We start from the raw sequence: 21,402 nt of genomic DNA, 5'->3' as shown, positions 1-21,402 counted from the left end.
GCAAATACTGTACCATACGTAGCACACAAAAAAATTAAATAGGGACATAAAAAGTCAAGACAATATAAAAAAATGGTCAACAGAGTTTAAAATCATTTGAAATGGATCTATAGTGTCTCCAGTTACTAGAATTATGAAGCCATAGACTTTGTAATAACCATCCTTAATATGTTCAAGAGATACAAGACAAAATTGAAATTTTCAGGAAGGAACTGAAATTTATTTTTTTTAAGATCCAAAGGAAAAGTACAATACAAGGATTAAGAACTCAATGGATGCATTAGGAGCAAATATAGATCAGAAAGCAATATTCAGAATGAAGCAAAGCGCAATAGACTGTCACTATCCCTAATATTCAATACCCCTTCCTGGGAAAGAATTGTACATCCCTATCTCATTGATACTAGCCAGGCTTCACCATGTTACTTGCTTGGGCCAAAGAAATGGATTAGAAACGACATGTGTCACTTCTGGCCAGAAATTTAAGAGCCACAATGTGGTCCATCATGTTCTCTTTTCTCTCCCTTTGCAATCATAGAAGCGTATATTGAGATGGAGTCAATGTCAGCCTAAGTCCCTGAGTAAGTACATTGAGCAGAGCCCCTTACATCAACACTGGACATCTGGTACAAGCAGAAACAAAGTTTGGTTTTTTTAAGCCAATGAAACGGGGGAGTTTCTGTAGCATAACCTTGCCTATCCCAAGTGATGGAGTTGTGGTACATAAAAGTGTGCAGCTGCTGTGACAAAAAGCCTAAACTGTGTGGCCCTGTCTCCAGAGCTAGGCAATAGGCATTGAAGAAACTTATTTTCTTCAGTTGGTTGTAGTTGTGTGGGTCTATTTTTGAGTTCTCTGTTCTGTTGCATTGATCTATATGTCTCCCCTTCCACCAAGATCCCACAGCCTTGACTATTATAGCTGTGTAATATCTTAAAATCAGGTAGAATGATTCTTCCTACTTTATTCTTTTTTCAGAAATGTTTTGGCTATTCTATTTCCTTTTCTTTTCCATATAAATTTTAGAATAAGTTTGTCTTATCTATGAAAAATCTTGCTGGGATTATATGAATTGTGTTAAACCTATATATCGATTTGGAGATTTGACATTTTTACTAATTTGAGTCTTCCAATCCATAAATACAGTATTTCTCTCAATATGTTCCTCAAAGGACATTATTACTGTTGCTTGAAAGAGTTCATAATTATGTATATTTACCCAGTGTCCGCCTTTGCTACAGCAATTTATTTCTCCTTATATGTCTGTGTTTGTGTGTCTGATCATTTTCCTCCAGCCTATAGAATTTTCTTCAGAATTTCTTATAGTGCAGTCTGCTGGTGATTATTTCTCTCAACTTCTGTTTGTTTGAGAATGCTTCGTTACATTTTCTTCTGGCTTCTCTGCAACACTGTGACAGAATTGGGTCCATGGGTTTTGTTTTTGTTTTTGTTTTTAATTTATCGATATATACACTATAGTTGATTTTTGTGTCCCTTTACCAATTCTTCCTTTCCCCCCTCTTTTCCTCTTCCCCTCCATCCACATCATATCTGTTCACTTGTCTTAACAAGTTCAAGGAATTCTTGTGATTGTTGTGTCTTTTTCTCCCCCCCTCCTGCTTACTTGTTTGTATATTTATTTATTTATTTTTATTAGCTCCCTGCTGGGTATGTACAAGAGTTGGAACCAGCCCAAATGCCCATCATCAGATGAGTGGATAAGGAAAATGTGGTCTATCTACACAATGGAATACTACTCTGCTATAAAAAAAAAAAATGAAATACTACCATTTGCAGCAACATGGATCGTCTTAGAGAAAATTATATTACGTGAAATAAGCCAGGCATGGAAAGAGAAATACCACATGTTCTCACTTATTTGTGGGTCCATGTTTTTAAACTTCCACAATTGGGCCGACCGGCTAGCTCATTGGGGAGACCATGGTGCTGATAACACCAGGGTTAAGGGTTCGGATCCCTGCACTGGCCAGCAGCCAAAAAATAAAACTTCCTCAGTAGGTCTGTGGAATAAAACAATAAAATTTCTAGATGATAATATGTTATCTCCTAGGGGAAATGTTGGAGTAAGGAAAGACTTTTTGGAGGACACACAGCAATGGCTAAAAAATAAAATAAGTAATGTCTACATGAAAATTAAGAATATCTGCTCATCAAAAGACAACATTAAAAGAATAAAAAGACAAGTTACAAAATGGGAGGATATATAAACAATACATATAACCAACCAAGAACTTTTGTCCAGAATATGGTTTTTTTATCCTACAGATTATTGAGCAAAACGATCTAATAGAAAAATGGGCAAGAGACATAAATAGGAAAATCAAATGTCCGACAGCCATTTCTAAAGGCGTCCTTCTTTGGCAATTAGGGAAATTCAAATTAAAACTATAATGTGATGCCACCGCACTCCCACCAGAATGGTCACAATTATAAAGATTGGCCATATGAAGTGTGAGGACGGGAAGCAATGGAAACGCTCCCATGCTGCTGGTGAAATCATAAAGTGGCATTCAAAACACACGTTGGAAAATGAATAATTTGGCATTTTCAGTTAAAGTTGAGCACAAAAACACCTTATAACCCAACAATTCTACCCCTGGGTACATTCATAACAGAAATGCTTGCACGTGTGCACCGAGAGATATGAGCGAAAATGTTCATAGCAGCATCATATGTAATGACCCCTAGCTGGAAACAACACATAGGGCCATCAACAGTAGAATGGATAATACGTTGCAGTACAGCCACACGACGCAATACTGCACCACAATAAACATAAGTGAACTACAGCTACATCAACAATATGGAGGAATCTCATAAACCCTCTTCTGAATGAAAGAAGCCAAACCCCAAAGAGTAAATACTATGTCATTCCATTTATAAAAAGTTCAAAAAAAGGCAAAACTAAATTATAGCATTTCAGAATTTAGGCTCAAGTGTTAAAACAATTTAAAACAAAAACAAGGACAGAATCATTACAGAAGTCAGACAGTGGTTCACTGCGGGGGAGAGAGAGCAGGGACTAGGGGTGGGGGGAGCCGGCAAAGCTCCATTTCTCAACTTGGTGGTATCACACAGGTGTTCACTTTGTGATAGATCCTTGAGCTTTTTTAAATCGCTTTTTATATTCTCTCTGGCTGTTATGTTATATTCTTTATGTGTGTTATATTTAACAACAAAAAGATTTTTTAAAACTGCATGTTGCTATAATCACAATCACATAAAATCATGTCTTTGAAAATATGTATTTATCCACGAAGAAATTCCTGAAATGATGGCCACAAAACGATGAGATTGCATGACAGTTAAATTTTTTTATTATTATTTTGTGTACTTTTTAATGTTTTTTAAAGTTTAGTATGCATTATTTTTATAATCAGAGAAAAACAAAAAGGAAATACAGAAGTTAAAGTGGGGAAAAAAGAATTGAAATTGTGCTTTCCCATAATTCCCCACTGTTGAGATAAAAGACACTTTCATACCTGTGAGTTTACTCAAACTCCACCACACACCTTTCTCCCTTTAGTCACAGAAAATTCCACTCCTAATTCTGATTCTCTTGTCCTGTCCTGAAACTTTTTTTTTTTTTTTAAAAAGATGACCGGTAAGGGGATCTTAACCCTTGACTTGGTGTTGTGAGCACCACACTCAACCAGTGAGCGAACCGACCATCCGTATATGGGATCCGAACCCGGGGCCTTGGTGTTATCAGCACCGCACTCTACCGAGTGAGCCACGGGCCGGCCCCTGTCCTGAAACTTTTAAAGATGTTCTAAAACTTCCAATTCCTAACACTTTTTAAGCCTAGTTATAAATATCAAGCCTGTTTAGCGGTATTCAAGCTACAGCCCACTCCTATATACCAAAATCTAGGACTATATATATCCCCGGTGGTCCTCAAGCCCATCTGTGAAAAACAGAATCAATTTTACAATCCAGAGACAGACAATATATTAAGATTGAGGGCTGTATTATTCTGCTTGAGCTACTAAAACAAAAAACCACAGACTGGGTGGCTTAGACAAGAGAAATTTATTTTCTCACAGTTCAGGAGGCTGGGAAGTTCAAAATTAAGGTGCTACAAATGACCAACAGACACATGAAAAAATGCTCAACATCACTCAGCATCCGGGAAATGCAGATCAAAACCACATTGATATACCATCTAACCCCAGTCAGGATGGCTAAAATCCAAAAGACTCTGAACGATAAATGCTGGTGAGGTTGTGGAGAAAAAGGAACTCTCATTCATTGTTGGTGGGACTGCAAAATGGTGCAGCCTCTATGGAAAATGGTATGGAGGTTCTTCAAACAATTGCAGATAGATCTACCATACGACCCAGCTATCCCACTGCTGGGAATATACCCAGAGGAATGGAAATCATCAAGTCGAAGGTATACCTGTTCCCCAATGTTCATCGCAGCACTCTTTACAATAGACAAGAGTTGGAACCAGCCCAAATGTCCATCATCAGATGAGTGGATACAGAAAATGTGGTACATCTACACAATGGAATACTACTCAGCTATAAAAACGAATGAAATACTGCCATTTGCAACAACATGGATGGACCTAGAGAGAATTATATTAAGTGAAACGAGTCAGGCACAGAAAGAGAAATACCACATGTTCTCACTTATTGGTGGGAGCTAAAAATTAATATATAAATTCACACACACACACACAAAACCGGGGAGGGGGGAAGAAGACATAACAACTACAATTACTTGAAGTTGATACGACAAGCAAACAGAAAGGACATTGTTGGGGGGGAGGGAGGAGATGGAGGAGGGAGGGAGGCTTTGGTAAGGGGCAACAATAATTAACCACAATGTATATTGACAAAATAAAATTTTTAAAAAAATCAAGGTGCTAGCCAGTTCAATTTCTGTGGCCGCCATCTCACTATGTGCTCATGTGACCTCTTTGTGCTGGGTGTGGAGAGGGCGAGGGAGGAAAGAGAGAGAGAGATCTGATGTCTCTTCTTATAAGGACACTAATCCTATTGGATAAGGATCCCACACTTATGACCAGATTTAACTTTAGTTTCCTCCATAAAGGACGTATTTCCAAATATTGTCACACTAAGAGTTGGGGCTTCAACATAAGAATTTTGAGGGGACACAAACATTCAGTCCATAACAAGTGCTTGAGGGAGGTCTAAGATTGACAATACCCAAACATAGGATTCTTTCCGAAGACTCATTATCTGGTGAAAAATATCTAATTTGTGTATACTTTGATTAGCGGGCCATGCTTATTTCAGCTTTATTCAGTATTGTACTCTGCCTCTCCTCCAAGCTTTCCTATTTCCTCCAGCAACCTACCCTCGCACAATTAGAACTTTATTCAATTCCATTCTATGAAATCTCCTCTATGTTTTCCTTAATTTTTGATAGTTTCTGAGGACTCAGTTTCTGAGAGCCCAGTCTTACAAGATTGCTGTACAGATCCTTTTTTTAAAAACTCCAAAAGTTGATTAACTTCTAAACAGAGAATCTAGCAATAGTAACAAGAAGGAAGACAGAGTTTATGAACATAGATGCAGATGAGTTTACAGATGAAATAATGAGAACTTGTAGAAATTATCTTCATCTCACTTTTATTTTCTCTGTAAAATAGGAAGTGAAAATATCAGCTAAGAGAAAAATGTGGATGCTGGCTATTTATGGACAGAGAAGGTGTGAAGAAGTTGCCTAGCAATGTGGGAGAGTGAGCGGTCTAAGGAAATATAACATGATTGCCAGAAAGCACCGAGGGCCCCCATAAGGATGGCAGAAATTAATGTAATATGAGAAAAGTTAGCAAGGCTGTATGTGTTTTCCCCAGTCATATTGACCTGCAAAGATGCAAGTGTAGGATCTGTGGGGAGTTGAATTTAACCAGTGTTGGAGATCTCCTAAGTGAGAACATGTCTATGTGTTTCTCATAGGACATCCTCTTTGAGCACCCTAGAAAGGATCATGGATGTAAAATTTTAAAGAACTTAGGGCCAGCCCGTGGCTCACTTGGGAGAGTGTGGTGCTGATGACACCAAGGCCACGGGTTCGGATCCCTATATAGGGATGGCCGGTGTGCTCGCTGGCTGAGCGTGGTGCGGACGGCACCAAGCCAAGGGTTCCGATCCCCTTACCAGTCACAAAAAATAAAAAATATATAAAAAATAAAAAATAAAGAACTTGTATGAAAACATCTGTTCTACTCTTACATTCAATTGATAGTGTGGTCAACAAAGAATTTTAGAATAAAATAATCTTCCTTCAGAATTTTTTAAAGTACTGTTTTACTGTCTTCCTGCTGCCAGCATTGCTATTAAGAAGTGGATTGAAGAGAATCGAAAGGCTTAGGGAGATGAAAATTTTGGACTTGGTTTATCAAGTGTGACCATCACACCCAACCCCCTCAAACTGTGTTCCACAAGAAGGCCCAGAAGACACTATAGCAATAGTAACAAGACGGAAGAGCAAGAACCCTTCACTAAGACACTGAGAAACATGTTAAATGAGAAGACCACCAATATTCTTGAAAAGCTCTGGACTTGCTCTCTTTTCTAAACCAGGCATGACTGTAAGGTGCTACCACTGAGAGTATTTCAGTGAAGTTGGTAGGATCCTGGTGCAGCAGAAGCCAAGCGGCAGCCCTTAACTGCCAAAGATAGTGTGGGTACATCTATCACAAAGAGCAACATGGATTTACAGGCAATCAGAATGCCTCCACCCGTGATGGAGTTTGGATGTATTGTCCTCCCAGAACTCATGTGGAAATTTGATCCCCAGTGTGGCAGTGTTGGAAACTGACTGAGTTTATGGGGGTGGATCCCTCACGAATGGATTAATGCTCTCCCTAGGTGGGGGGATTAATGAGTGAGTTCTCGCTCTATTAGTTCCCATGAGAGCTGGTTGTTTAAAAGACCCTGGCGCCTCCTCTCTCTCTCTCTCTTGCTTCCTCTCACCATGTGATCTGCTTATACCTGCCAGCTGCCTGCTGCTTTACACCATGAGTAGAAGCAGCCTGAGGCCCGTGCCAGATGCAGGTGTCCCAGAATCATAAGCCAAATAAACTTCTGTTCTTTCTAAATTACCCAGTCTCAGGTATTTCTGTTATAGCAACACAAACAAACTAATACAGCCCACATAAATCTTGATGGTGGCTAATTTATTATGGTGTCCCTAGGAATGAAATAAACATACTACTAGAGGATTAAGTATATGATAGACTATCATAAACTTGATTGACGTAACAGTGGCCAAGAACCTGACTCAAATTTTCACAGTAAAAAGTCATAGCTTCTTACTCTGTTTCCAATTGACAGACCCTGACCACCTTGATTGAATGGAAGGTCAGAGGCCCTTGAGGAAGGACCCTACACCATTGCCACAAGTACACACCATAAATCTTCCTCTAACCCTTTTCCAAAGGGACCTGCAGCCATTTAGTAGAGCAACAGCGCATTTGGAGAAAAGAAAATACCCAGACCTTCTGAGGATTCTAAACACTGGCTCTGAATTGATGTTAATTTCTGGGGACCAAAGTGGTGGCTTATGTTGTTCAGGTGATAAATGGAGTCTTAACTCAGGTTCAACTCACAGTAGGACCGGCTAATCAACTAAGATTATTTTCCCAGTTTCTGAATGTATAATTGAAACAGAAATACTTAGCAACTGGGAGATTCCCTACGTTACCTTGCTAACCCAGAAAGTGAGGGCCATTATAGTAGGAAGGGCTAACTGGAAGCCCTCAAAACTTTCACTTTTTCCAATATAGTAAGCCAAAGCAATACTACATCCCTGGAGGAATTGCAGATTGATGCCACCATAAAAGACTTGAAAGAAGCAGGGGTGTGGTTCCTATCACATCCCCATTTAATGCAACAGTTTGAATTGTGTAAAAGCCAGATGGATCTTGAAAAATGACTGTGGACTATCATAAACCTAATCAGGTGGTGACTTCAATTGCAGCTCCTGTCCCATCTGTAGTATCTTTACTGGAACAAATCAACACAGTCCTGGCACTTGGTATTCAGCCTTTTCTTTGTTCTTTGTACTAATTTCCTTTTTCTCCACACTAGTTTGAAAGGACCACCAGTAGCAGTTTGCATTCACCTGGAAGGGTGAACAGTATACACTCATAGTGTCACCTTAAGTAGGGCTTTGTCAATTCTCCTGCTTTCTGCCATCATATAATCTGCATAGATTTTGATCATGTTGACATTCCACAAAACATCTTACTGGTGTACTGAATTGACAACATTATGGTATTTGGATTTGATCATAAGGAAACAGCAAGTATTTTAGATCCTTAGTAAGACATATGCAAACCAAAGGGTGGAAGATAAACCCCACAAAAATTCGGGGACCCGCCACCTTAGTGAACTATCTGGATGCTTATTGTTCTGAAACATGTTGAGATATCCCATCCAAGATGAAGGACAAGTTGCTTCACCTTGCAACACTTACAATGAAAAAAAGAGACATAACACTTAAAGTTCTTTTGAGTCTGAAGACAAAATGTACAGTAGTTTAGTGTTCTACTTTGACCCATTGACAGAGTCATCCTTAAGGCTGCAAGTTTCAATGAAGATCAGAACAAGAGAAGGCTGTGTAGTAAGTTTGGTCAGTGATACAAGCTGCTCTATCACTTGGACCATATGATCCAAAAAATCCAGTGATGCTTTAAATGTCTGTGGCAAATAGGGATGCTCTATGGAGCCTCTGGCAAGCACCAATGAGAGAAGCACAGAGCAGAAATCAAGGAATCTGGAGCAAACATATGCCCTCTTCTGCAGATAACTATTCTCATTTTCAGAAACAGCTTCTGGTTTGCTACTGGACCTCAGTAGAGATGAAATGCCTAACGTGGAATATCAGGTTATCATGCAGCATAAACTTACCCATCGTGAATGGAATATTGTCTGATGCACATAGCCATAAGGTTGGGCAAATGCAGCAACAATCTTTTATCAAATGGGAATGATATATAAGAGATCAAGCTTGGGCAAGTCTGGAAGAAACAATAGGTTGCATAAGCAGTTGGCTCAGACTCCTTCAATGCCGACATTTTTTGCATCACCTGTTCTCCGTCAATCCATGCCTATCGCCTCCTGGGGTGCTTCTTATGAGCAGTTGACTAAGAAAAAACTCAAAGTGCCTGGTTTACAGATAGGTCTGTATAGTATGCTTGTGTCATCCAAAAGTGGAAAGCCACAGCATTATAGCCCACTCAGGGGTGACCCTGAAGGACAGTGATGAAGGAGAATCCTTCCAATGGGCAGAGTCTTGAGCATTATATTTTATTGTCCACTATGTCCAGAACGAGAGATGGCCAGAAGTATGGACATACACTAATTCATACGTAGTTGCTAATGGCTTTGTTTGGTGGTCTGGGACATGAAAGGAACAGGATTGGGAAATTGGAGGTAAAAAAATCTGGGTAAAAGGTATATAAATGAACCTCTCTGAATGGGCATACATGTGCCCCATGTGAATGCTCAGCAAAGGGCATCCACTGCAGAGGAGACCCTTAATCAGGTGGACCCTTAAAATAAAACATTTATTATTTCACATTTTCTCTAGGTTAGAAGTCCAGGCACAGCTTTGCTGAGTTCTCTGATTCAGGGTTTCACAAGGCTGCAGTCCAGCTATCAGACAAGACTGTTGTCTCATCAGATGCTTGACTGGAGAAAGATCCATCTCCAAACTCTAAGGTTGTTAATAAATTTCATCTTCTTGTGTTTGTAGGACTAAGGTCCCCATATTCTTGCTGGCTGTCAGCCAGTGGCTACTCCCAACTCCTAGAGGCTGTCCACAGTTCCTCTCCATAGGCCCTCTCACAACACGGCAGCTTACTTCTTCAAAGCCATCAAGAAATAGTCTCTGTAACTCCAGTTGGCTAAAATGTAATCACAGCAGTGACATCCATCACTTTTGCCATATTCTTTTGGTTGGAAGCAAGTCACAGGTCTCACCCACACTGTTCTGTATTCTTTTAGGTGATGGTCAGGTGGATGCGGCCAAAAGAGGTAGCACAGGAAAAGCTCAGGAAAACAAAGTTTATTATACTCACGGGTCCTAGAAAGACAGAGTCACTGCAGCTGAGAGGGTGATCCTCACATGGGAGGATCATCAAGGGAGCTGGCTCCACAAAGCATGTTGGGAGCAGAGAGTGAGGACCCGTGAGCAAGTGCCTCTACTAGAAGTCAGGGTGGACTGCACAAGAAAATGCATGAGGGGATTTTCACTGATTGACTGTCACTAGGTCACAGGCAAGGGAAAATAGGAAGAAGAACTTGTGGCAGGGACCAACCTTGTTACACTGGTGCACCGGGGCAGGGTACTCACAGCCTGTTTTGGAGAATGTTGAGGCAGCAAGAAAATGTGAAGTTTTAAAATTTACAATACATATACTCAACAGGAAGGAACAACACAAAAGTCATAAACACCAGGAGGCAGATATCATTGAGGTCACCTTAAGGTCTGTGTGCTTCAGAGAGCATCAGCCTAACAGTGAACCTAGGGGAACAACAACATTTGGTTTTTATTTTTTTAATAAAAATAATGTCTAATAGTTAGTGAATGCTTACTTTGTACCAGGCATTATTCTAAGCTCTTTTCATATTCTGATGCATCAAATCTTCATAACAACCTTCTTTTTAGTTTTATTTTGTTTTTAATTGACACAATAATTGTATATATTTATGGGGTACAGTGTCGTTTCCATACATGTATACATTATATAGTGATCAAATCAAGGTATTTAGCATATTCTTCACCTCAAACACTTACCACTTCTTTGTGGTGAGAACATTCAAAATCTTCTAGTTACTTTGAAATATACAATATAGTATTGTTAATTATAGTCATCCTACTGTGCCATCGAACACTAAAACTTTATTCCTCCTATCTGTCTGTAATTTTGTACCCATCGACCAACGCTCTCCCCAACCCCCAACCCCCTACCCTCTCCAGCCTCTGGTAAGTACTATTCTACTCTGAACTTCTATGAGGTCAGCCTTTTTAGATTCCACAAATGAGTATTTGCAGTATTTGCGTCTCTGTGCCTGGCTTATGTTACTTAACAGTGTCCTCCAGATTCATCCATGTTGTCACAAATGACAGGATTTCATTTTTTTTTTTATGGCTGAATAGTATTCCATTGTGTATATATACCACATTTTCTTCATTCATTCGTTGATGGACACTTAGATTGATTATAACCAAAACATCATGGCACTGGCATAAAAATAAACATATAGACCAATGGAACAGAATAGAGAACACAAATAAATCCGGTCACTTACATCCAACTGATTTTCAACTAAGGCGCCAAGAACACATTGGGGAAAGTATAATCACTTCAATAAAAGGTGCTGGGGAAACTCGATATCCACATGCAGAGCAGTGAAACTAGATCCCTCTCTCAACCACAACATTTTTAAAAGTCGGCAAAAAAGAAGTGCCTATGAGAAAAGGGGACACAATCTTCAGAAACGTTAGTAGAGAACGGAGTAATGAGTTTCCCGAAAGTAACAAAAGGATTGTTTCGAGTTTACAGAATTAAAATCTGCAGAGTTTTATTAAGAGCTGGTAAATGAACTTATAAGGAATTCTATATAAATACTGAACGGGTTGTAATTTAAAATACGGCGCGGTCCTTGACTCATTCTGACGACTGGAGGCTGCGGCAGCCTTAATGTCACTGAGGACCGCTAGGGGACGCGCGGGGATTGCGCACCGTACCGCGCACGCGCACATCCTTCAGCACGCGCAGCGGCGCGCGCACGCGGAGATTCAGGCATGCGCACGGCCCTCATAAACGGCCTTGCGGGGCCGTTACTCCGATTTGGGTGGAAACGCTCCGTCGGTGGCGGAGAGGACTCTGTGGTGCGAGATGTCCGAGCTGCCCGGAGAGAGCAGTGTCCTAGAGATGGGTGCAGCGAGTGTCGTCTGCGACGTCCTGCAGGCGGGAGTAGGCGGCGGGGGTCGAGCACAGGAGGCCCGGCAAGGTCCGGTGGCCGACGCTGCCCGACCCGTGGCGCGGGTCCTGCGCGCTGCTCACACGCCCATCCCCAGCGACGTCCCCGGCCTGATGTCCGTGCCAGACCTCCATCAGCGGGTTGGCCATGTAGGAATTAATCAGCAGCGGTTGTTCCGCCACCACCTGGATAATTACGCCATGATCCCAGTCCGATTGCTCCGCGGCATCGAGGGACGCCGCAGGCTGTTTGTGGAAAGCTGCAAGGCTAGGGAAGCAGCCTTTGACGCGAACCCCCCGCAGATGGACTTGGATGCTGCAGCTTTTACTCTGGCTCTGGCTGCATCTGAAGCCATCAGGCCTCCTGCCGACTAAGTCGACTGTGATCAGACTGGTGGAGAGGAGTAGGCAAAGTGACTCTTCCGGATCAAAAGGAAAGACAGAGGCCTGTGCCAGTTTAGTTACTCGGTCATGGGGGGAAGCGCAGAATAGACGAGATCACGGTAATGCAGAACTGAAGAGAGGGATTACACCCAGAAAAGGAAACAGACACTGGAGACCATTGCAGCTGCTTTTCAAGGAGGACCCGGACACTTCTGACCACTTTGTGACTGTTGGCAATTCTTTCTCCTGCATTTGTGGGCAATCTTTAAGACTGTTTCACCATAAAAGATTGTTTTGCAAAAATTAGATCTAAGAAAAATTGCCAGTAATAGAAGCCATAGAAATTAACCAAGATGGTGAAAGAAATTAAGGAAATACAGCTGTTAGGAATCCAGTTGTGTCTGAGTTATTAGAATTGGAAGGCTATTGAGAGAATTTTGAAGTTTCAGAATTTGTGGTCATCTCCTGTCATAGTCAACAAAACTGAGTGTAAGATTAATTTTTGTGTTTTCTGGGGTACTGTAGGTAAATAGTAAATATTCAAATAGAAAAAACGTGTGTTATGTTTATCGTAAGATAAATGTGTTTTAAGTTCGCGTGGAATTGGGTAGGTGTGGGATAGATTTGTTTTTGTTAATGTTCAAGCTTTTTGTTTTATTCAAGAATATGTAATCTATTCACGAGACTCAAAAAACAAAGAATCAAAAGATGCTCTGAGAAGTCTCCTTCATATTCCTCTTTTCTGTTGCCAAATTCAAAACTTTTCCCATCAGGTTTCATTGTTAGTGGTTTGGGGTTTTTGGTCTCTGTTTTAGGGTTTGTCGGGTTTTTGTTTATTTGGGGGTTTTTCTTTTTTCTTTTTTCCTTTTTACTGTATGCCTTTCAGCAGTTTCCTAACACATATAAAATATCAAAATAGATATTCTACTTTTTTCCCTTGTTAAGTCAAAGTAGTATATATTATATACCTTTATCAGCATCTTGGGTTTTTGTTGGTAGTAGTGGTGGTGAGATTTCTATATGGCTTTTTTTTTCTTTTTCAACTACAATGTAAGGATGTATCTTAATATGATGAACTAGTCATCTTTTGGACATCTGGGTCGTTTCAAAAATCTTTCAACATTTTCTATGTATTTATACATGTTTACTTATTTTCCTTAGAGTAGACTGTAAGTGGAAGCTCTGGACTAAAGGGCACATGCATTGGTATTTTTTATAGGTGTTACCACAGTGCCCTCCTTGGGGCACTTCCAGTTTACCTTCCATCCATCCAGGGATGAGTGTGTCTGTGTCTCCACAGCCTGGTCAATCAGATTCAGCCTTGAGAGGCTCTGACAGTGTAGTTTTAATTTGCATTTCTCTAATTATAAGCAGGGATGCATATGGTTTCAAATGTTTAAGAGCCATCTGTTTTTGCTTTACTTATTTTTTATTGGCTTGTAAGTCTGTCTGTCAATCACTAAAGAAGTTAGCCCTCTGTAATATGAGATGGGAATACAGTTTCTCAATTTTGACTGCTTTTGATTCTTTTGCCTCGCAGAAGTCTTTTTCTTTCTTTCTGTTCTTTTTCCTTTCTTCCTTTTTTTTTTTTTGGTGTGAAAAGTGTTTTAATGTAGCTGTATGTATTCAGTTTTTTTCTTTTGTGTTTTCTAGACTTTGAGTCATGTTTGGAAAGCCCTTTTCCCCTCCAGGATTATGAAGGAACGCTTTTGTTTTAGATGTTCACATTAAAAACTTTGTTTGTTTGTAATGTTTTAGGTTCTCATTGCTCTTCTTTTCCAGTTTTTCTGCCTACTTGATTTTTTTTCTATTGTAGAACTTTAGGATCAACTTGACTAGTTCCAATTTTTACAAAAGCTGTTGGTATTTTTAGTGGGTTGTATTAAATTTATATACTTTTGAGTTAGAATCAACAACTTTAAGAAGGTGTCTTCCTATCCAGTAATATGGTCTTTCCATTTGTTCAGGTACTTTTTCATGTCCCCAGATGTGTTTTAAAATTTCCTTTATATGGGGGCCAAGCCCGTGGCGCACTCAGGAGAGTGCAGCGCTGGGAGCGCAGTGACGCTCCCGCCGCGGGTTCGGATCCTATATAGGAATGGCCAGTGCACTCACTGGCTGAGTGCCGGTCATGAAAAAGACAAAAAAAAAAAAAAAAAAATTTCCTTTATATGGATCTTGCATATTGTTTGTTGTTGTTAAGAATATTCATTCCAAGTTTTGTTGGTTGGCTGCTTGGTTTATTATTTATGGCTGTCCTGAATGAGGTTTTGTTGTTTGTAAATTTGGATGCTGTTGATTTTCTTGTAATTTTTGGTGCTCTTTTAAGCATATTCTATGATCATTTGCATTACTCTTTCTTTGTATACAATCATATCATCTACAAAGGGGAATAGTTTTACCTGTTGCTAATTTTTAATACCTCTGTTGCTTTCTCTTGTATAGTTGCTCTGACTAGAAGCTCTAGACCAATGTAAATAATAACAGTGAGGAGACATCCTAGTCTTTGTCCTGTCTCTAGTGGGAATGTATCTAGTGTTTCCCCAGTAAGTACGATGCTGGCTTTGGGGTTGACATAATATGTTGTATCATGTTGAGGAAGTATACAGCTATTCATATTTACTGTCTGTTTTTTCCTCAAGAACAGTTGGGAATTTTTTTAAACGTCAGTTCCATGTTTATGGATTTCTTTTTTTTCCATGGAATACTTATATGTTGAATTATGTTCATAGGTTTTCTAATAGTGGTCCTCGCATTTGGAATGAAACTCATTTGGATATGATACATTATTCCTTAGTATGATATTGGATTCTGTTTGCTAATTTTATTTAAGATATCAAATTAGAATTCATAAGTGAAATTAGTTTATAGTTTATCAAGCTTTTCAATGTTTAGATCAGTGTTATACTCATTTCATGTAAAGAATATGGAAGTACTTTTTGTTTGTTTTCTCCTCTCTGTAGAAAGCTAGCATTAAAACTACCTGGTTTTTAAAATTTCACAAAATTTCCTTATGAAAACCGTTCAGGGCTAATGCTTTCTGGGAGACTAGTTCATAGATAATTTTCTATTTTTTCTGAGGTCACTGGAGTTTGTAGGGTACTTGCACTGACTTAGAATATAGAATTTTCTAGCTTATTTTGCCTGTCTCTTCTGAAATGTGCCTCACTCTTCACCTTTTGGTGGCAGAAGGAAATTAATGAATTAAGAATATAATTCAGTGTCTAAAATTTATAACCTATATAAAATTCACCCACAGTTTTCTCTGTAAGTTAGGTTTGACCCTCACTGTCATTGCTTCTATAATTCTGGTGTGAAATGGCTGGAAAGCAACTTGTGCTGGGTGGCTCCTACCACCTGTGATACTTCCTGTGGCCTGGATCTCCTCCTCTGAGGAGATTTGAGAACAGGCCCAAAGAAAATAAGCACTTGCTACGCTAGCAGAAAGATGACCAGTAAGGGGACCTTAACCCTTGACTTGGTGTTGTCAGCACCACACTCTCCCAGTGAGCGAACCGGCCATCCGTATATGGGATCCGAACCCGTGGCCTTGGTGTTATCAGCACCGCACTCTCCCAAGTGAGCCACGGGCCAGCCCTTGAGCAGTTTTAAACCTTTTCTTTTTATTTTATTAATTTCTGCCCTTATCACCTACCTTTTTAAAAAAAATTTATTCTGTTCTTTTTTGAATTTTTAATTCCTTGAGTTCTGTTTTTAGTTTATCAATTTTTATCCTTCTTTTCCATTACAACCATTTAAGCCAGGTAATAAAATTCCTTCTGAGTACCATTTTAGGTGAATCCCACACGTTTAGGTACATAGTGGTTTTTTTATTATTTAGTTCAAAATTTGTCCCAATTGTTGTATTATCTTTTTCTTCAACCAGTGAGTTATTTAGAAATACATTTCTTCATTCCCAGATGTATTCAGGTTTTTATGTTCCTTTTGTAACTGATCTCTTTTTTTTTTTTTTTTTTAGATGACTGGTAAGGGGATCTTAACCCTTGACTTGGTGTTGTCAGCACCACGCTCTCCCAAGTGAGCTAACCAGCCATCCCTATATAGGGATCTGAACCTGTAGCCTTGGTGTCATCAGCACCACGCTCTCCCAAGTGAGCCACGGGCCAGCCCTTGTCCAAAGTTTTTATTGGGGTTTCATCATGTAGGTATGTTTGATTGAATCACTGGTCATGTGATTGAGTTCAATCTCTAGCTCCCCTTCCCTGGCAGGAAGTCAGGCTGATAGGCCATGGCTCAAAGCCAAACTTTCTAATCACACAGTTAGTCTTTCTAGCATTGTCAGCCTCCATCCTGAGTTATCTCATTAGCATAAGCTATTTCGAAGCCTACCCTTTTAGACTATGAATTATGATCCAGGGACTCACCACAGGTAACAGTGGCACTCCTATCACTCAGGAAATTTCAAGGATATACAGACTATCTCCCAGGAACTGGGGACAAAAGCAAACCAGATTGTTTATTATGCAACAATATCTAACTTTTTTTTACCTTTATGACTATTTTATCTGATGATAACAGCAACAATTTTCTTTTAGTTAATATTTGCCTAGAGTGTGTGTGTGAGTTTAGACATACGAAACAGACTTGTTCTTTTTTAATTCAGTCAGTGTTTGTATAGAATTGCTCCTGTGTTTTAAATTTTTCATCTTCCATGCTTAATTTCCCTGCTGACATCCTTTTCCCTCTCCCTCCCTGAAGTTCTTCATTTGGAAGTTTCTTTACAGAGGATCCTTTGTTAGTAAACCACTACCCAGAGTTAGCCAAATTGTGAGGTTTGAAGGCACAGTCCTCCAGACTGCCAGGTCTGCCCAAGACTCCTGACACCAACTACAAGGAGATGTGGTCCAAATACAAAATAGAAGAGTCCACACAAGAGCATCCTCATTTCTTATTCCAACTGCAAGTTCAGGGGTTTTGCAAAACCACCCTTAGGTTTAATAAGTCACTAAAAGGACTCACAGAACTCACTGAAAGCTATTACACTATCGTTAGTGTCTGTTACAAACAATTAATACCAGTCAAAGGAGGAGACACATAAGACAGTTTGGGAGGCTTCCAGGGCAGGAAGCTTGCTTTGCCATGAGGATGCATTACCCTCCCAGCATCAACGTGTGACAAACAGTACACGTGTATTGCCAGCCAGGGAAGCTGACCCAAACTGCAGTGTCCAGAATTTTTATTGGGATTTTATTACATGGTCATGACTGATTGATTGACCATTTGCCCTCATGGCTGAATTCAGCCTCCAGGTTGACTGATACCAGGTAATGCAAAGTCCCCATCTTAAATCACGTGGTTAACCTCTCTGGCATGGCCAGCCCCCACCTTAAGACCTGGTATGGCTAGCACCCTCCCCCCATCCTAAACAAACATACTCCTATCAGGTATGATTTAGATTACCTCCGAAGCTGACGGCAAAGGCCAGACCTCTCTTTAGGCAAGGTCAACTTATTCACTACACAACTGCTAAAACTAAGGTTGTCAGAAAAATGCCTTGTTTTCCTATCATTCTTGAAAGATAGTTTCACTTATGATTCTAGATTGACAGTAATTTTCTCTCACACTGTGAAATGAGTATTTCTTTTGGTTTCCATTCTTACTATTGAGAACCCAACTATCAGTCCAATTGTTTCTTTTTTTTAATAGACTATTTTTTAGAGCAGTTTTAGATTCAGAGAAAAATTGAGCAAAAAGACTCATTTTCTGCTTAGTCAGCCAGGGTCGGGCTTCTATTTTTGCATCTAAGAACCCATACAAATAAAGCATTGGGTGCCGGAATCATGGCAGGCAAGAGAAGCTAAGGGAAAGAAGGGAAATTTGGGATGGGTTATCTGACCTGGTTTGAGCCGACTGCCCTGAAAAACCAGCAGATATTAAGTGGCAGTGCTGCTAATTAAATTATTATTCATCATTACTTGGGAAAAAGCGTCCATTGAAGGCAACATTTAGGGAGTTCTAGAATAATATGAAGGGCATGAGAAATGTGGAGTGAGCCAATTAACAGCACCGGACTGCTTAATGGTAGACCAACAAGCTCAGAGACCTGAAGGCCTTCTTCCGATCAAAGACATAAAAATCGTGGCTGAGGCTGGCTGGTTATTTCAGTTGGTTAGAGCAAGATCACAGGTTCAGATCCCTGTACCAGCAGCCGCCAGAAATAAAAATAAAACTCATGGCTGTGTTTTAAAGAGATGCTTATATACTGCAGCCATGTAGTTGTAGCATTAAACTCCAAATTTATTGGATCGTGTCAGTTGAATTTACAGGCTTACAGGGTCTCATGGAACATGAGTGCACTGTTCAAGAAAGAGCCCCCCCTGAGCAGAGCAAGTGTGACATATGGGATCATGGCATTCTCAGCTGACTTAAGAGCACCTCAGACTCATAAACCCCCCAGTCCTCTCACATAACAGAAGCATCACCTCCTTCCATAAATGATGAGGCATTCCTGCCTCGTGTAGGGACTGAAATAAAATTACACAGGGCAATTCACAAGCGGAAGCCAGTTCTCCTGACATCCAGCCCCGCCACTTGCCTTCTTCCAAACGCTTAACTATAATAGAATCAGATTCCAGGATGTTCCAGGAGAATTACAAAGTGAAAACTAGGAAAGTAAAGGTTACACAACCCAAAATCACAAACTTCACTGATTTTTATCAGCAGAAACCAAAGGAGTGTGTATGGAAAGGGATTCTATGGGTGGAGAGGCCAGGGAGGATGAAATATATTTTAAAGATTGGGTTGAATTTATTCTGACCAAGAATTCTGGATTCAGTGTTCTAGTTCCAGTGGTTGCAAGTTTTTATAATGGTTTGCTGAGAAGACAGACTGAAAGCTGGATTTAATAGAGGCCCACAGCAAATCCAGCTGTGTATGTTCCTAGGTACAACGGACTGAAAGAATCAAAAGATTCAGGGAGACAGGGATGTTGAAGCTGATTCTTCACCCATGTCCTGCTCATATAACCCTGTCCATTCATGAAAGTGTTGAGTAAAACACTAGAGATGGGAACACCAGAATTTTTTAAAGCTACCATGTTTGGTAGCTGCTATCTACAGGCCAAGGGTGCTGGTAGGAGTCACTGCAGTTGAAATGGAGTTGATGATTTCCTTGGAAATGATTTATAGAGAGAAAAAGGCCAGGTAGTGACATAGCGTGAGAGACAAGGTGGGCATGGCTATCACAATTGGTAGTGGGCTCATAGTGGTTACCAAACTAGTCTGAACCACAGAGATATTTGACAGTGGCTGATTATGGGGTCCAAAGTAGAAGGGCAAAGCATGGAGGTCCTAGATGAGCTATCTAACTAAAAATAAATCGTGACTTTGGGGGGGGGATTGTTGGACACTGGTTGGACACTAATAGAAACTGTTGAGGACTCAGAATATCTTGCAGTCCTCTCGTCACAGTCACAGCAATCAATGAAGCTGTGATAGAGTTTGGATGTGTTGTCCCTGCCAAAACTCATGTGGAAATCTGATCCCCAATGTGGCAGTGCTGGAAGCTGTTTAAGTCATGGAGGTAGATCCTTCATGAATGGATTAATGTTCTCCCTGGGGAGTGGGGGTCCTAAGTGAGACCTCACTCTAATAATTCCCACAAGAGCTGGTTGTTTAAAAGACCCTGGCACCTCCCGTCTCTCTCTCTCTCTCTCTCTCTCTCTCTCTCTCTCTCTCTCTCTCTCTCGCTCTCTCGCTTCCTCCTGCCATGTGATCTGCTTGTACCCGCTGGCTGCCTGCCGCTTTCCAGCATGAGTAGAAGCAGCATGAGGCCCACCCCAGATGCAGCTGTCCCAGAGTGGTAAGCCAAATAAGGCTTTGTTTTTTATAAATTACCCAGTCTCAGGTATTCTGTCATAGCAACACAAAACAGACTAATACAAGCTGTAACCTGTGACAGCCTCGGCGTCAGTTCAGTAAGCCCTCAAACCCACCTTGAGGGGTCACTTCTTCAGTTCCTGAGAATATACCTGGAATAGATGTACTCAATAACTAGCAGATTCTTATGCCAGCTGTAAGGATACCTAGGGAATCTCATCCGTTTAACTGAGGAGTCTTCTGACTTTGTGAAGCACAGATTGAATTTACAGAGCTAGAAACTCTAATAACTCGAATAGAAATCAATCAATTTGCACATAAATTCCTGCCTCCTGAGGTTAAAAATCGCCTTGGACGGTGACTTACACGTTCCTCCCATAATGCTGAAACAGGAATGGATCAAATGAAAATCAGATGTGTTTAGCAAAAGCAATTTATAAATATGTGCTAGGAAAACTAATTGAACTAAAATGTTATAACACAAGCAGAGGAATATGGAAGAACTACGGATAACACAGAGGATTAAAATGAATATTTGAGATAGGGAAATGCAAGTCAAAACCACAATGAGCTACCACTCGTGTGAAACCCATTAAAATGGTAATTATAAAAAAAGAAAAGTAATAAGTGTTGGTGAGGATGTGAAGTTGGAATCCTATGCATTGCCTATGAGCATGTAAACTGGTGCAGTCTCTGTGGAAAACAGTATGGCAGTCCTCAAAAACTTAAATATGTGACCTAGCAATCCCACTTCTGGGTGTACAAGGAGACTTCAAAAAGTTTGTGGAAAAATGGAATTAAAAGATAAAAGTAAAAATAAAAACTTAATTTCTCAACATAAGCTCCATCAAGTTCAAGACACTTTTGTAAGCAATGATACCATTTAGTCCATCCCTAAAGAACTGAGGGTCCTGGGAATTTAACCACATCAATACACTCTTTTTTACATTATTAACTGAAGAAAACTGGGTGCCCTTTAAAGATTTTTGTTTGTTTGTTTGTCTGTGTTTTTTGGTGGCTGGCCAGTACAAAGAACCAAATCCCTGGCCCTGGTGTTACAGGGCTACACTCTAACCACCTGAGCTAACTGGCCAGCTCTAAAGAATTTTTTAAGTTTAGGAAATGAAAAGAAGTCAGGAGGAACCAAATCAGAACTATAAGGTGGATGCCTAATGATTTCCCATCAAAAC

At 40.2% G+C, this 21,402-nt stretch overlaps 1 protein-coding gene across 1 annotated transcript; it reads left to right on the top strand.

Annotated features, from left to right (window-relative positions):
• The first annotated feature begins 11,824 nt into the window (after nt 1-11,824).
• On the top strand, nt 11,825-13,094 carry EID2B (EP300 interacting inhibitor of differentiation 2B). The gene has a single exon (XM_063112434.1). The coding sequence runs from the start codon at nt 11,907-11,909 to the stop codon at nt 12,363-12,365; it is 459 nt and encodes a 152-aa protein (XP_062968504.1). The 5' UTR covers nt 11,825-11,906; the 3' UTR covers nt 12,366-13,094.
• Nucleotides 13,095-21,402: the final 8,308 nt, after the last annotated feature.

This window comes from Cynocephalus volans, chromosome 10 (assembly GCF_027409185.1).
Source record: "Cynocephalus volans isolate mCynVol1 chromosome 10, mCynVol1.pri, whole genome shotgun sequence".
Taxonomy (NCBI): domain Eukaryota; kingdom Metazoa; phylum Chordata; class Mammalia; order Dermoptera; family Cynocephalidae; genus Cynocephalus; species Cynocephalus volans.
This window is presented reverse-complemented; position numbering and strand designations above follow the sequence as displayed.